The 13,663-nt window shown below is 42.6% G+C and overlaps 1 protein-coding gene across 5 annotated transcripts; it reads right to left on the minus strand.

Annotated features, from left to right (window-relative positions):
* Positions 1-1,120: 1,120 nt before the first annotated feature.
* On the minus strand, positions 1,121-13,621 carry ubap2a (ubiquitin associated protein 2a). Of its 5 annotated transcripts, none has more exons than XM_088424173.1 (27): positions 13,556-13,621; positions 11,930-12,067; positions 11,667-11,744; positions 10,920-11,030; positions 10,679-10,841; positions 10,491-10,571; positions 10,347-10,410; positions 9,585-9,682; positions 9,455-9,507; positions 9,288-9,358; positions 8,982-9,165; positions 8,268-8,526; positions 7,886-8,190; positions 7,573-7,799; positions 7,153-7,432; positions 6,140-6,179; positions 5,593-5,770; positions 5,399-5,444; positions 4,858-5,170; positions 4,686-4,777; positions 4,196-4,246; positions 4,027-4,120; positions 3,464-3,883; positions 2,804-2,908; positions 2,660-2,727; positions 2,046-2,237; positions 1,121-1,920 (listed from the first exon to the last, which is right to left on the minus strand). In XM_088424173.1, exons 2-27 carry the CDS (start codon positions 12,023-12,025, stop codon positions 1,825-1,827), a joined length of 3,765 nt encoding a protein of 1,254 aa, XP_088280299.1. In that variant the 5' UTR covers positions 12,026-12,067; positions 13,556-13,621; the 3' UTR covers positions 1,121-1,824. The 5 variants fall into 5 exon arrangements, with proteins under 5 accessions (XP_088280299.1, XP_088280297.1, XP_088280298.1 ...); XM_088424171.1 differs by having other exon boundaries at positions 9,449-9,507; XM_088424172.1 differs by having other exon boundaries at positions 10,491-10,577.
* Positions 13,622-13,663: the final 42 nt, after the last annotated feature.

A 13,663-nucleotide genomic window follows, 5' to 3' on the forward strand; every position in this document is an offset into this window, starting at 1 on the left:
TGTGTGTTTAAGATACCATTAGAGCTTTAAAAACAAATGATGGTACTGAGTTTTGCAAAGTAGGTTTAGTGGAGCTTCAGAGTTCAACGCTAATATGGTGAAGCAGCATTTAGCTGTGATCCTGCGCAATTCCGGGAAAAAAAGTCCGTGTCAATGACATTTAATCCAATTTTTTGTTTTAAACTGCTTTTACCGTCATTTAAAGAATAACTCCCATCAACGTCCCCAGCATTATTTTTTTAATCGGGTAAAATAAATAAGGGGATGACATTACTTTCTGCCAAACCTGATGGTTGCTCATTATACCAATTCAAAAGCAAACAAACTTAATGACCGTACAGTGTGTTAATGATTTTTGAAGAAACCGCCTTGCACACACAAGTGTAGTCGTGGCCGACCAGACAAGCTCGTAGTCACGAGTGTAGGTTTCCATTTTCGATCGACTATATGGCCTCATTTCTGCCTTTCAAAAATTTACATTCGGAAAATCTAAATAAAAACAACGGGCATAATACCTGAATTGATGTACCTGTTGCCGGAAGTCAGCGGCAATTAAAGTCCGTGCGGAAACACGGAACAGTCGTTTAGGCTGTCAAAAGTTTCCTCATGCATAGGCAGTACTGCAGAACAAATGCATGCCACAAATGTTGTTGTAGACTCTTCTTGTGTTCGACACAACCGAATTGGTTAATTTTATATGCAACGCTACTTTTACCACACTTCAATTAACTTGCGTAGGAAATGTAACGACATGTCCGAGACTAGTGATGAAAAAAGAAGTTTAATGAAGCATTTATATATTTTTTACTCTCCTAGATCTGCTTAATTAAAAGATAAAGTCTTGCGAAGTAGAAATGTATTAAATTTCCACTGCAGATCGAGTTCCATGAAAAAAAGTCAAAAATACAAGTGTTTTAATAAGATTCCTTCGTTTATTATGCTAATTTTAGTTGAGTTTAAGTATCTCAACTACCTTCCTGATCCTGGGATATTCATTTGAAGATACATATAGTCCAATAAGCATTACCTTCTCGTCCAAATACATTGAAGCAGTTTTCACTGTAGTCTTCTTCAGTCTGTATAATAGCACTGGACAAACCACCAAGACCAGAGTCACTCAAACAGTTTACATTTTAATCTGGACAAGGATTAAACCAATGTTAAAATGACATCAAGGCCTGGCTGATGACCAGCCAACTAGTAGAACTTGAGAAATGACAGATGGAGGGAAAACTGCAGAAAAATGAAAAGAAAACTCAAGCTATCAACTCAAGTCACACTTCAAATAAGGATTCACAGATGTGGGAGACCAAAATTACAAAACATATTTCTTCTTCTAAAAAATAACCCCCCCAAAAAACGGCCATAGCCTGAAAATGATGCTTAGAATCTATGTACATCGTTCTCAGTTCATGTATGCATACAAAAAGGAATCTACATCACATGATGCTTGTGTTCAAGTATATTCACCAACTTCATGATTCAGCATTCTCATTCCACATTTGTTTTTAAATAAAATGCCCTTCAAAATAAAAAAAAATGCAGAAAACCACATTTCATGTTCTACTAATACATATATACTGTATAAATACATACATAAATATATTTTACATACAACAGACATAAATTTGAAAAGGGGATATACAGAGCAAAGGAGAGGCGGTGGTAGTGTGTTTTAGCTTGTGTTGTAAAATGGTTTGTCCCTCCATTATTTTGTCAGTCAGACGCATGAGTGTGCTGCATGCACGCTCACGCGCAACACGCACAGACGCATACATCCTGTCACGCACGAACTCACATGCATATACACACAGCGTGGCGAATTCAGTTGGCCCAGTAGGGGGAGCTGCCGTAGCTCGACTTATTGACTTGGCTCTTCTGCTGCAGGCTGCTGGACTGTCCACGCTGACCCGGACCGCCCTAAACACGGAGGAAAGGGACAACGTGCACATTAGCACTATCGCACAATGTTCCAAGTAACATCAATCGCGGGTGGGCCCAGAACGTATCCCTGAGGGATTGCTGTTGATCAGGTCAAGTCTTACCTGTCCATCCTGAGCGAGATGGTGGTGCAGCAGCTGTGAGTGTGGTTGCTGGTGAGGCAGGATGTGAAGGAAGGGCGCCGGTGCATAACCTCCGGGAGCTGCCCCAGGATTCAGGGGTCCTGGACCCCCCAGCGCGGATGGCAGGCTGAATGGAGGGGGGGTCCCAGCGTGGAAACCCTGCTTATCAAAAGACTACATGGTGAAAAAACACACATTAAACTTATTACTCAAAACCTTTGTGACTAAAGTAATGTTTTTTTGTCATAATAGTGGGTAGGGATGGGACAAGACACAAATTGAGACGAGATGTCTCACAGGAGTTGACAAGAATGAGACGAGTTTTTTTTTAAATTTGTAATATACTGTAAAATAATGCCTAATATAACATGTTCAAGTTTTCTTTTTTTCCTCTCTCTTAATTTTTAAATTGAGCAAAGACAATTAACAAGCAAGCGAGGAAAGATCAATATACTCTGACATAAAAGTGTAGCCGTGTAGCTCATGTTTAAAAACAACAGACAAAAGAAAATAGATCTTGTAGATCTTATTGTACGATATCCCAGCCCTAATCGTTGGCCTTCTTACAGAGCCACTGAACACCAGAGTAGGCTCACCTGGGTCTTATTGTAAACACTTCCACTGATGTCTGGCACGCCGGAGTTACTGGATGTCACTGAAACGCCTGCAACCACACACCAAATCAACAATCTGCTACCCCACTTGCATAAAAAAAGTCATAGTAAGCCCTTTTGTCTTACCTTTGCCAGGCCCGCTAGCAGCAGATTTGGCTTGTGCCTGAGAGGAGGAATTGTAGCCTTTACCATAGTCCACTCCGGCTGGTCCTGCTGTCAGCTCCTCATACCCTAGAAACGAAAGCACTAACTGTTAGGGAAAAATTAACTAAACCCGCCGTCCCCCCTTAACATTGGGATTTAACATGCGATTACTTTAGGTAAACAGTTGGCTATGTTTTGAGGTGTAAGGACTGAGTTAGTGAGTTTTGGTCCATGGGCATCGACCAATCTGCAAGCCCACTTGAAACAAAGCTCTCTCATACCCTTTTGTTTGATTTCCAGCATGCTATTTCCAAACTCCTTGTCACAAGCTGTACTTGTGATTAATGGACCACTGACTGATATTACAACTTCCATTGCTGTGATCATGACTGCTATTGTCAACAATTTTAATGTCATTATTATTTATTCTTTATTTATTATAGACGATACAATATGATCAGATTTACTATGAATAAAAGTTTCTGACATGGATCAGTCTTACGCTAAAATGTGGGACCTATAAAATGATCAAAGAATTAATTTTGTTTATTCGCCAACAAAATTGGCTAACTCACACTGTCTTGCAAACATCGATGCAAACAAATGCACATCTTTCCACAAACATGTCATGCAATCACCAACCTGAGCTGAAGGTGTGCTGGCCGTAACCGCTGGGCTGCTGTTGCGTCTGCTGCTGGAAGGGGCTGGCAGACGGGTTCCCCAGGCCGAGACCCATGCTGTGCTGCTTGGCCGAGGCTGGTCCCGGCCCCCCCGGAGGAACAAACATGGTGGGGCCATACTGGAAGGCGGCGGCGCTAGGTACGGCGCCGGGTACGCCGGCATAGTAAGGCAGCCCCGTGTAGCTGTAGCCTGGAGGCAGGAAGGCCTGCTGACTGCTGTGGTGCTGTGGCTGGCCCTGTGGCTGAGGCTGGGCCTGAGGAGGCTGAGGCTGGCTCTGGCTCGGGCCTTGGTTCTGGCCCTGTGGGGGCTGTTGCTGGGCCGCCAGGCTCGTGGGTGGTGCTGGAGAGGTGGAGTCATTCCTTCCAAACTTTGTGACTTCACCTGAACACCGAGAGGGGAGGCTCAGACTTTGCTGTTTATATTCACTCAACATAACAACTTAATTGAACCAATTGAGGGACACAGTAAGTTATCGAGCCTCGACGTCTGTATGGATGCGTCTGGTGAGTTTCATTTGCTCTTACCTGAGTAGGGGTTGTTGGCAAGGCTCCCGTCTCTGCTTGACAGAGTGGCAGTGGGGCCAGGGAATGTGATTCCATAGTAATCCTGCAGGGAGGGCTGAGGATGCACGACAAGATTGGGGCCAATTCCAAACAAACAACTCTTGACTAAGTGCCAAAGCTGAAAGCTCACCATTGGTAGTCTGGACTGGAGCATATGGAGATCCTCATAGCCATAAATCTGCTGTGAAACAAATATTTAATTATTTAATATGGGGATTGTCCACTGCTTTGCTGTTTGCAGTGTACATGAGAAGTAAATAGACATTTATATCTCAGATTCCACTAAAACACTCAGGGCGAAAATATATTCAGAAACCACGTGCAAAAAAAGATGTCTTTGTATGACTTCTTTTTTCGAAAGAAGCCTCGACATGACCTCTTTTCATCTGTGAAGCCCTTTGAGACCGGTGATTTAGGGCAATACTAATAAAATTTGATTGATTTCTTTCTTTCTTTTATTGTTCTGGCATGGCTAAAAAGTGTAAATGAAACTGTAGTTGTATTTTTCTACATGTGAAAGTATTAGCCTGGTATTGTCTTTCATATTTATATTTTACAATACAGTGATGTTGTTGTTTTTTTTTGTGCTGTTGCGAATGTCATTGAACAGTGACACTTACTGGGTATGCTGGGAGCAGTCCCCCTGGACCCATGATATACTGGTTCGGCAGTAGAGGAGGAACTCCTTGGGACAGGTTTGGTGGGGCTTTACCTGTAAAGGCAATTACAAAACATATTACACAAATGACTATTATTAAGACACATTTTCTATCCAGGCTTATGGGTGGGTACCAGTGGAGGAAGAAAGTAAAGGTGCGGTCCTTGGTCCCGAGAGGTTGGATGTGCCGGTAGCTCCATTGGAGCCGAGTCCCAGCGCCGTGCTGGAGGCAGCAGAGTGAAGCGCGCTCGTGCCAGCGATGCCTACGCTGCTGCTCATGTTGTTCCCCATGCTGGACATGCTCGCCAGGTGGCTGATGCCGCCGCCGCTGCTACTGTTGCTGCTGTTGTGGGCTGAGTGAAGCGCTGAAGGTGGAGGTTGCGACGACGTGTAGGAGGCAGAGGAGGGAGCAAGAGAGCTCACGCTGCTGCTGTCGACGCTTGTGTACTGAGGAAGGACACAAAGTTGATTTGCGTATTTGTTGGTATCCATATACAGTGAATGACATTTTCTTTTACACCTACGGGATGGTTCTCCTGATTTAAAAATGCTAGTGGAGTAAACATGTATTAAATAAGCCTCTTTGAACCAAGGGAGCATCTAACAAACACATGACTAAATTAATTACAAATATCATACACACACACACACACACACACTACAAAATGTACTTACAGTGAGAGAACTGGAGCCAAGAGCTGAGGAATGACTGTTGACATGGCTGAAACAAAAAGCAAAAAGAGAATTGTATAAAGTTATTATTCACTTTCTCCATTCAGCAAAGCCGGAAAATGTGACAGCAGCTAATTGAAGCTGGGTTCTGTTCGCATCAGAGCCATAGTGAGTCGAGTATGCTTGAACATGTCCACCTGTTTAGAGCGTTGAGCTGGCCGGTTGAAGGAAGGTCCTGTGCCAGGCTGGAGAGCGTGCTGGAGCTTTGCACAGGCAACGTGGAGGGGGCTAAGTGGGAAGAGGGTGCGGGAGCGCAGTTGGTGTTGGCGTTCAGAGACGGAGAATCGGGCTTTGGCGTGGAGGATGCTGAGGAAACTGAGCAGAGCACGACAGCACTTATATTAAAAGAAATTGCTTGTCTATACCCCAAGGGATACTGAAACGACTATTTTCAGCAGTAAAAAGTTAGAATTGTGTATATAATTAATAACACAATTATTTTTCACGTAAAATTAAGACATTTAAAAATATTTTTCTACTTGCTGTCAACTAAAAATGACTATTTGTGTTCAAGGCTCAGGTAATGACCAACCAGCTTGCGGACACCATATTTTCAGTCGACTGTAAGTTGAAAAATATATTTTGAAGGTGTTAATTGAATGTGAAAAATAACTAAGCAATCAAATTAACCATAGACAAAATAGTATCTTTTTCCCTTTAATAGATTTTGTCAAAATCACGTACTGTCTAAAGCTGCAGAGGTCCTTACTCCATTCAGACCATTCTAGAAGAGAAAAAAAACATCAATGTTATTGCAGCATGTAATGTTATTGTACTTTTAACAGAAAAATCTGTTTAACAGACAGACTGTAGTAACTGGGGGCATCTGTCATTCTATCAATTAATTCGATAAAATTTAATTTTGCATGAAAGTGTATTGCAAAACCATCCTTTCCCCAGTTAATGTTTATCACCAATAACTATTTATTTTGTAGTGTTTGGTGAAGAAAACTGAACAATGAAGCAATGCAACACAACAGGAATTAATGTACTCACCAAAAATCTTTAAACAGATTCAGTTGCTGGTTCAGTCATCATTTTTCAAATTAAATCAGAAATATGCAAAGGTCTTATTTTGATCAAAAACAAAAGATAATCAGTCTGCTTTCACGAAAGGCCACATAAATCAGAGAATAATTTAAACAATAGCTCTAAATGATTACGCGATAATACCGATTTTAGAGCATGGCAAACTCGATCCTCGATGGCTGCTACCCTGCATGTTTTTGACGCTTCCATCCTCCAAAACATCTGTTTCAAATGATCAGGTCATTAGCGAGCCCATCAGAAGCCTGATAATGATCTTGAGCGTTTGAATGAGGTGACTTTGGAATATGGAAATATCAAAAACATGCAGGATAGCAGCCCTTGAGGATCAGGTTTGGACACAGCTGGCCTTGGTATCGATATTGATACGGTAATCGTCAACACAAATGACCATGCTTTTTTTTTTTTGTCTTTGTATGAAATGTCAGAAGAAACTCAAAAGCGACATGATACTACTCAAACCAGGAACAATAGTCAGCAGCAGTGGATATTTGTATGTGAAGCGCTAATATCAGAGATTTATCATAGATAATCAGATGCTATTTTTTTGACTAATATCAAACTGATATCAATATCAAATTAGGACACCCCCAGGACTAACCAAACTGAGTAGAAAGAATGCTAAACTTGCACATTTGTTTTCTCCTCACCATAACTGGTCCTGGTGATTCTTTGCTCTGGGAGAAGGCCAGTCGTGCTTGAGGGGGTAAGGCTCCATCATAGCTTCCTCCCACTGTGGAAAATGGGGGTACGGAGCAGGACGACATGGTAGATGTAGTCAGTGACGACGAAGGAGGAGCGCTGGAGCTGGCAGGCCCTAACGAAGAGGGCGCAAGACTGGGGAGTGCCACTGAAGAGGAGTGATAGGCTGACTCAGACGACGACAGGGGCAAAGGGAGGTCGACGGAGAGGGAACTTCCTAGCGACTCACTGCAAGTCAAGAAAGATTCATTTTCATTCATCAGATACATTTTCTCTGCTAACATATTGCCAGTAAAAAAGGGAACATTTAAAATACTGGTAAGACAGGTCCTTAATGTTACAAACAATTTTGAAACATTAAATGGTACCTGAGTGATTTGGAGTACAAGCTTGTCTGATTCTGAGTCCCCGGTCCCGACGAGGGCGCTACTGGGCCAGGGGCCGGAGTGGACTCCCTGGATGCTGCACTGACAGCACTGTCCACAACTCCAAACTCTGTCAAAGCAGACTCTGAGCCAAAGTCTAGTGCTCCAAACTGAAGGTTTAGACCGGGAACGTCCGTGGAGCCTGGCATTTCTACTGCTGTGGAGGGGATCTGTCACAAGAAAGTAGTTGCCACCCAGAATTACACACTGAGCGCATCAAGGTACCACGGAAAAGTGGCAACGGGTCACCAACCACCTTTGAAGTTGGAGGTATTCTTCGTTTTTGACCTTTGAGTTGCGCCCGCTGCTGCTGCGGTGTCCCGCAGCCCTGAGCGTCCAGCCCAGTGCCGGAGGCCGGATGTTTGGGACCAGAAGGAGCCATTGCTGGGCCCGCCTGCGCCGACGTGTTGCTGTGCGGGAGAGCAGAGGAAATAGACGCGGGGGCCGCTTGCTGTTGAGACGATGGACTGGGCTGACGAGCCAACGGCAAGGAGGGGCCAGCATGCCTCTGGATGAGCTGACTCAGCACAAGTGAAGGCTCTGGCTGGAGGCCAAATTCGCCTACACATCACCCAAACACACATTGAGCCACTCGAGTACATTCATGTACCTCGAAAGTTTTTGGCAAGAAAACCTACGGCTGAACTGTGAGGATAGTGTGGTGGTGTTAGATTCTGGTGCCTTCATGTCCCAGCCGGACGAAGAGGGTGGAGGTACAGGTGCCCCCAGGCGGCCGATTGAAGGATTGCCTTGGGAGCTGGCAGGATGTGCCACCTGGGATGATGGCAGAGGACCCAAACCGGGGCCTTTAAGCTGTTCCAGTATTTGAGCTCCCGCGCTGGGTGGTGGCCTTTTGGCGTGACCCAGGTCTCCAAACCCAGCTCCCAGAACTGACGACTGATGCAGGTAAAAGCAGGATGAGTTAGTCTTCTATGTTATCTGATGGCATATGTTACATATCAATGGTTTAAACCAATGGTTGCGAACATCTTTTTCAGAGTACCGCTGTGTGGTCGGGTTTCACCAAGCCAATTTTGATTTTCATTACACTTGTTCTACTTCCTGATAGTGATAGTGTAATACTAAATCTAAAATTTCAGGTCAACCAGAGCAGGGGTTTGGGTGCTTAGCTTCGCCAAGTTTGGACTCTTTCGGCAAAAAGGGGCTTTAGGTGGTCGATAATGCATGGATGATGGATGGATGGATTTTCAAGTTGCAGCATTAAATTGAAATTGTGGATGCCCTTTTAATATCTCACTTACTCCCTGATGTGCCTTCAATACCCCTATTTGAAAACCACTGGTTTAAACGAGAAGCCGTAAAAACTGAAGAGGTTTATTTATTTATTTTACCAGTGCAGCATGAGCATAGCTGGTGCCACCAGTGGCACTGCGGCTAGGTAGAGGCTGATGTTGCTGCTGCGGGGGCTGGTGGTGGTGAGAGTTGGTAAAGACCAGACCTTGTGAGGAGGATGAGGAGGAGGGGGCTTCTCTTCCACCGACCGCAGGCTTCTGCAGCAGAGAGGCCAGGTCCAGACTACAAAACGACAGTCAGTCAGGTTTAAAATGTTAGAACACAATGATTCAACCATATATTTTTTCTGGAACATGCGAGGAAGTGAGACAATTATTCAAATGAAATAAATGTCAATTATTCACCTTTGGCCAGAGGTGATATGATTCTCAGCAGGAGGTGCGCATGAGGAAGTAAACACTTTGGTCTCCGAAAGCTGTAGTAAAACAAAAATGCAAAAAAAAAAAAAAAAATGAAACAATATGAAGAAAACCAGACTTTTGGGAAATGTTTTGCGAGGACTCACACTAACATCCTCACTCCAGTCTTCAGGTCCATAGTCTTCAACGGGGTTTCTCCAGTTAGCTAAAATAAACATGTCATGTTTAAAAAAAAACGCTATTTGAATCGAACGCAGTCAACATTAAGTACACAACACTCACCCATTTCATCGGTATTGTTGTTAGCCGCAGTGTCCCAAGTCTCACTCTGTGTGGTCCCTGTTCCTGCCTCCGAGGTATAGTCTGCAGGATTGAAGGTTCTGGGAAATAATGAAAATAAAAGTATCTTGTGATTCAAGGGATACTAAACCTATAGAGCCATTTTGTCTATATTTAATTTGAAAACTAAATTACTTTTCATCTGCAAATATCTTTAAAAACGGATTTTGCAACTTGCTGTCAACTGAAAATGACAACACATGCACCCATGGCTCAGCTAACAACCAATCAAGGTTCAGCTTGCTAACGGCAGGTGTCCAAATCCAGAAAACAGGTGAGTTGTGATTGTTCGTTACCTTAGCCTTGAGCACTTGTGTTTTTGAAAGTATTATTTGTACATGAAAAATAATGTAACTATCAAATTGACTATAGGCAAATTATTGGCTTTCTATTGTTGAAAAGGGCTACATAAATTTAGTCTCCCATTAAGCAGCAATGACATTGGAATTGAGAAATAAGGCCTAGTAGTGTATCTGCACTTAAAATGCTTCAATATTTCTACATTTGATCTTTACGGCCTTACGTCAAAAGTATACACACAACAATCCATAATGAAATGATGAAAAATGTTTTGTGTCTGTATTTGCACATGTAGATGTTTTTAATAGATTCACAAAAACTAAATTATTCGAATTTAGTTTTTTAAGACATTCCCTTCATCCAAAATAATTTCAAGCACCCTATAGGGAATGAGGTCCAACATACCCCATGCCTTGGGCTGAGAACCTGCTCGCTGCTGGTCCTTTGCCTTTGCCTCGACCACCAGAGCCTGCATAAACACCAGCTAAACATCTGCTACGGCCACTCAACTGAGGGGTATAATGTAAAATTTTAAAATCACCTACTCACCTCGACCCCCTTTTGCCCGCCTTCCTCGCTCAGAGCCTTTTTCCACTGGTGTCACCTCCACACCATTTTCCACTGGACGAGCTGCTCCTGGTCAAAGACACATGGATACAGAGGATACATTAAGAATTGAATGGAGGCACTGAAAATATATCAAATATATATATATACATATGGATGTAAGTATGTACCCTGCCGGCTTCGATTGCCCCCTTTGCCCTTGCGGTTCGATGACGAACGGCCTTTGCCCGCTTCCTTCTCGCCTTTCTTCTCCCTGTTTTCCTTGTTCTCCTTGCTTTCTGAAGGTCCCTCCTTCACCAACGGCTTCTTCTTCCCTACGGTCTCCCATGAGGTCTAAAAGCAGGTGAGTTTTTCATGATTCATTCATTTATTCAATCCAATGATTGGAAAAATTGTGTCACACAAGCTTACCATGTCCGAGGTGCTTTCCAGGAGAAAGTTGATGGCTCTGCTGACATCCTCATTGCAGTCATGAAGTGCAACCATACATTCATCCTGGTTTTTGCCAGTAACCTCCATAAGCTGAAGGAATTAGAAAGAAGATAAAAAAGTGATCAGAAAGTATTAAAGAAAATTCAGTAGGGGATTCCATCATTCTGTTAATCAGTTACAAATTGTTGTCTAGCTAATTATCATACGATTATAATTTGAACATAACATAATTTGTTGAATTGAGCTGCGGTAATTTGTGACAGGTAGTTTGCGACCAAACTTTGAAGCGACAGGGTGTCCAACTGTTTTTGTTTGAGGGCTGAAAACAAAACAAAACAAAAAAAGAAAGAATGCAAGGACTTCAACTAATTTATTAAACATGCTAAAATCAATCAAAGAACCAATTTTACAATCCAATCCAAAGGTTTGGGCACTACCGTTCATTACATTTCTAAAAGTAATGATGGCCACTTATTTTTTTTAGTTAGCTGATTGATTATTGCCATAATTAAATTATAACAGTTGTCTAATAGGGCTGTTGGTTGTGTATTAAAACCTCATTGATATAGCAATAAATTCCACGAAGCCCAATAATCAGAGGTGGGCATTTCCCATTCGTTTTCATAAATAGTTATTATATAATTAGAAAAGCTCCACAGTATACAGACAGTGGAAATACTTTTGATTGTTATGTAAACTTTGACCCCTAAAAATTAAGTTCTGTACCTGATTAACTTTGTCTTCAAAGTCAGCATCATTCTTGTCATAGATCATCTGGGCAAGCCGAATTTGCTCAGCGGTAGCCTGCAACACAAAAAAGGAGTTGGCTCAATAGTGTTTCTTTTTCAACCGCTCATTTGAGTTCTCTTGGCGTGATGTGTGAAACGTGGACTTGTTGGCAACAGTATTTAGGTCACTGATGTTTTGTTTAATGTCTGCAGCTGTGAGGTGTGTGGTCCTCCAATGTTTGCGTGGCAACAGACTCTCACCTGTATCTGTTTCTGTGGTTGAGATGCGTGGATGGCAGCAGGCGGCACTTTTTCACGAGGGCCCCGGGCCTTTTCGCTGCCCAGCGAGCTCATCATATACAGTATATACAAAACTCTGTATGTACAAAATAGAAAAACCTGCCAAAAGAAGATGAAAACAAAGAAATCTCACAAACGTGTTGGCACAAAGTGCTCCAGCATAACTTTAAAGCAATGTACTGTGTTTGTGCTTGTTAGTGTTTGTTAAGAGTGTGGATTATTTGACATAATTATTGGTGTAGGACACAGCTGTTGTAGTGATGTAACAGCACTGCTGAATATCTAGGTCAAGAGGGAGCGTGACCTGGTGTCCACTTGCGAACAGAAGGAAATGCATGGATGTCTTCAGCAGGAAATAGTGTCGAGTTAATATGCACACAATACCACTTTCATAATGCTATTTTGGATGCATACGGCAAATTAGTGTGTCAATGAACAGTCTGTACTTTCTGCACAAACCTAACAAGAATATAAAAATGCAAATATGTATGATGTAAACATAAAAGAAACTTCACAAACGCACCTCATCTAGAAATAATGGAAAAATACTCCAACTAACAAGTGCTGATTGAGAGAACAATAGCAGTGCAGTTTACAACGACCGAGTGACGTCATCAAACACAATGTCACCATTGGCTGCTGGACTGAACAAAGCTATGCCAAGGATCTGGCTAGGTTTAAGTGGGAAACATTTCAACAGAGACAGTGTTTTCGACATAAAAAAAAAACCCCAGCAAGAATCACTTTAATTTGCAAACCAAATCAATATCAGGATTTTATTGTTGTCTTGATCATGACAAAAAGTCCATTCATCGAAAAGGTTCGGTTTAAGCGCGCAAATGTTTTGTATTTCAAAAGCTGTAACATTTAGATGTGACATTCGAGCAAAGATGAATACAAAAATTACATTTCCCAGAATGCATCCTATATTTGAGAATAGCCACTCTTTCGAGTAAAGCTAACATCAACCAAAGTGACTGACCTATGTGCAACCCCTGAGCGTGTTCATAAATTTACATGACACTTAACAATGGCAAATCATATCGTCGAAGTGTCACGGTTGAAAAAATATGACAAACTCGATGCTTGTGATACTAAGGGCCTCTTTGTCCTCGCTCTCGCGTACCGAGGCAGGCTAGCTAACATGCTAACACCGAGCGAGTCTCGGAGGCAGCTGAGGTGAAGCTAACGTTAGCAAATGATGCTACCTAAATCTGGCCCGAGTTGCTAACAATCGACCGTATGATCGGCTCATTTAAGTGTCGGCTGAACCTTCACATGACAACACTTTTACAAAGGACAGTTTAACAATCATCCCAAAATGCGACCACGATCCAAGAGGAAACGTGTATCGAATTCAACGAAGAAGGCCTCTCGGCGGAACACAATCCCATCACGACATTGCTCGCTGGGAAACCAAGACAACAGAAAAATTGCGAAAGACACCTCTTACAGCCCCAAGGAAGAAAAACAATTAAGACAGAGAACCGAATACGAACACCGTATACTCTTAAGAAAACCAATTGAATGTGTTGAGAATTGGACGCCGAATAAGCGAAAGCAAAATGTAAAAAATCGTGTTATTACCTGCTAACACGCTTCACTCAGCCAGCAGCAGACAAGATGGTCACGTGATTAAGGCTACCGCGGTTGATTCTCCTCCGATGTCCTCTGAGTCTGAACACAACTTGTTTG

Source organism: Hippichthys cyanospilos, chromosome 9, assembly GCF_059441005.1.
Source record: "Hippichthys cyanospilos isolate Australia breed blue-spotted pipefish chromosome 9, RoL_Hcya_1.0, whole genome shotgun sequence".
Taxonomy (NCBI): domain Eukaryota; kingdom Metazoa; phylum Chordata; class Actinopteri; order Syngnathiformes; family Syngnathidae; genus Hippichthys; species Hippichthys cyanospilos.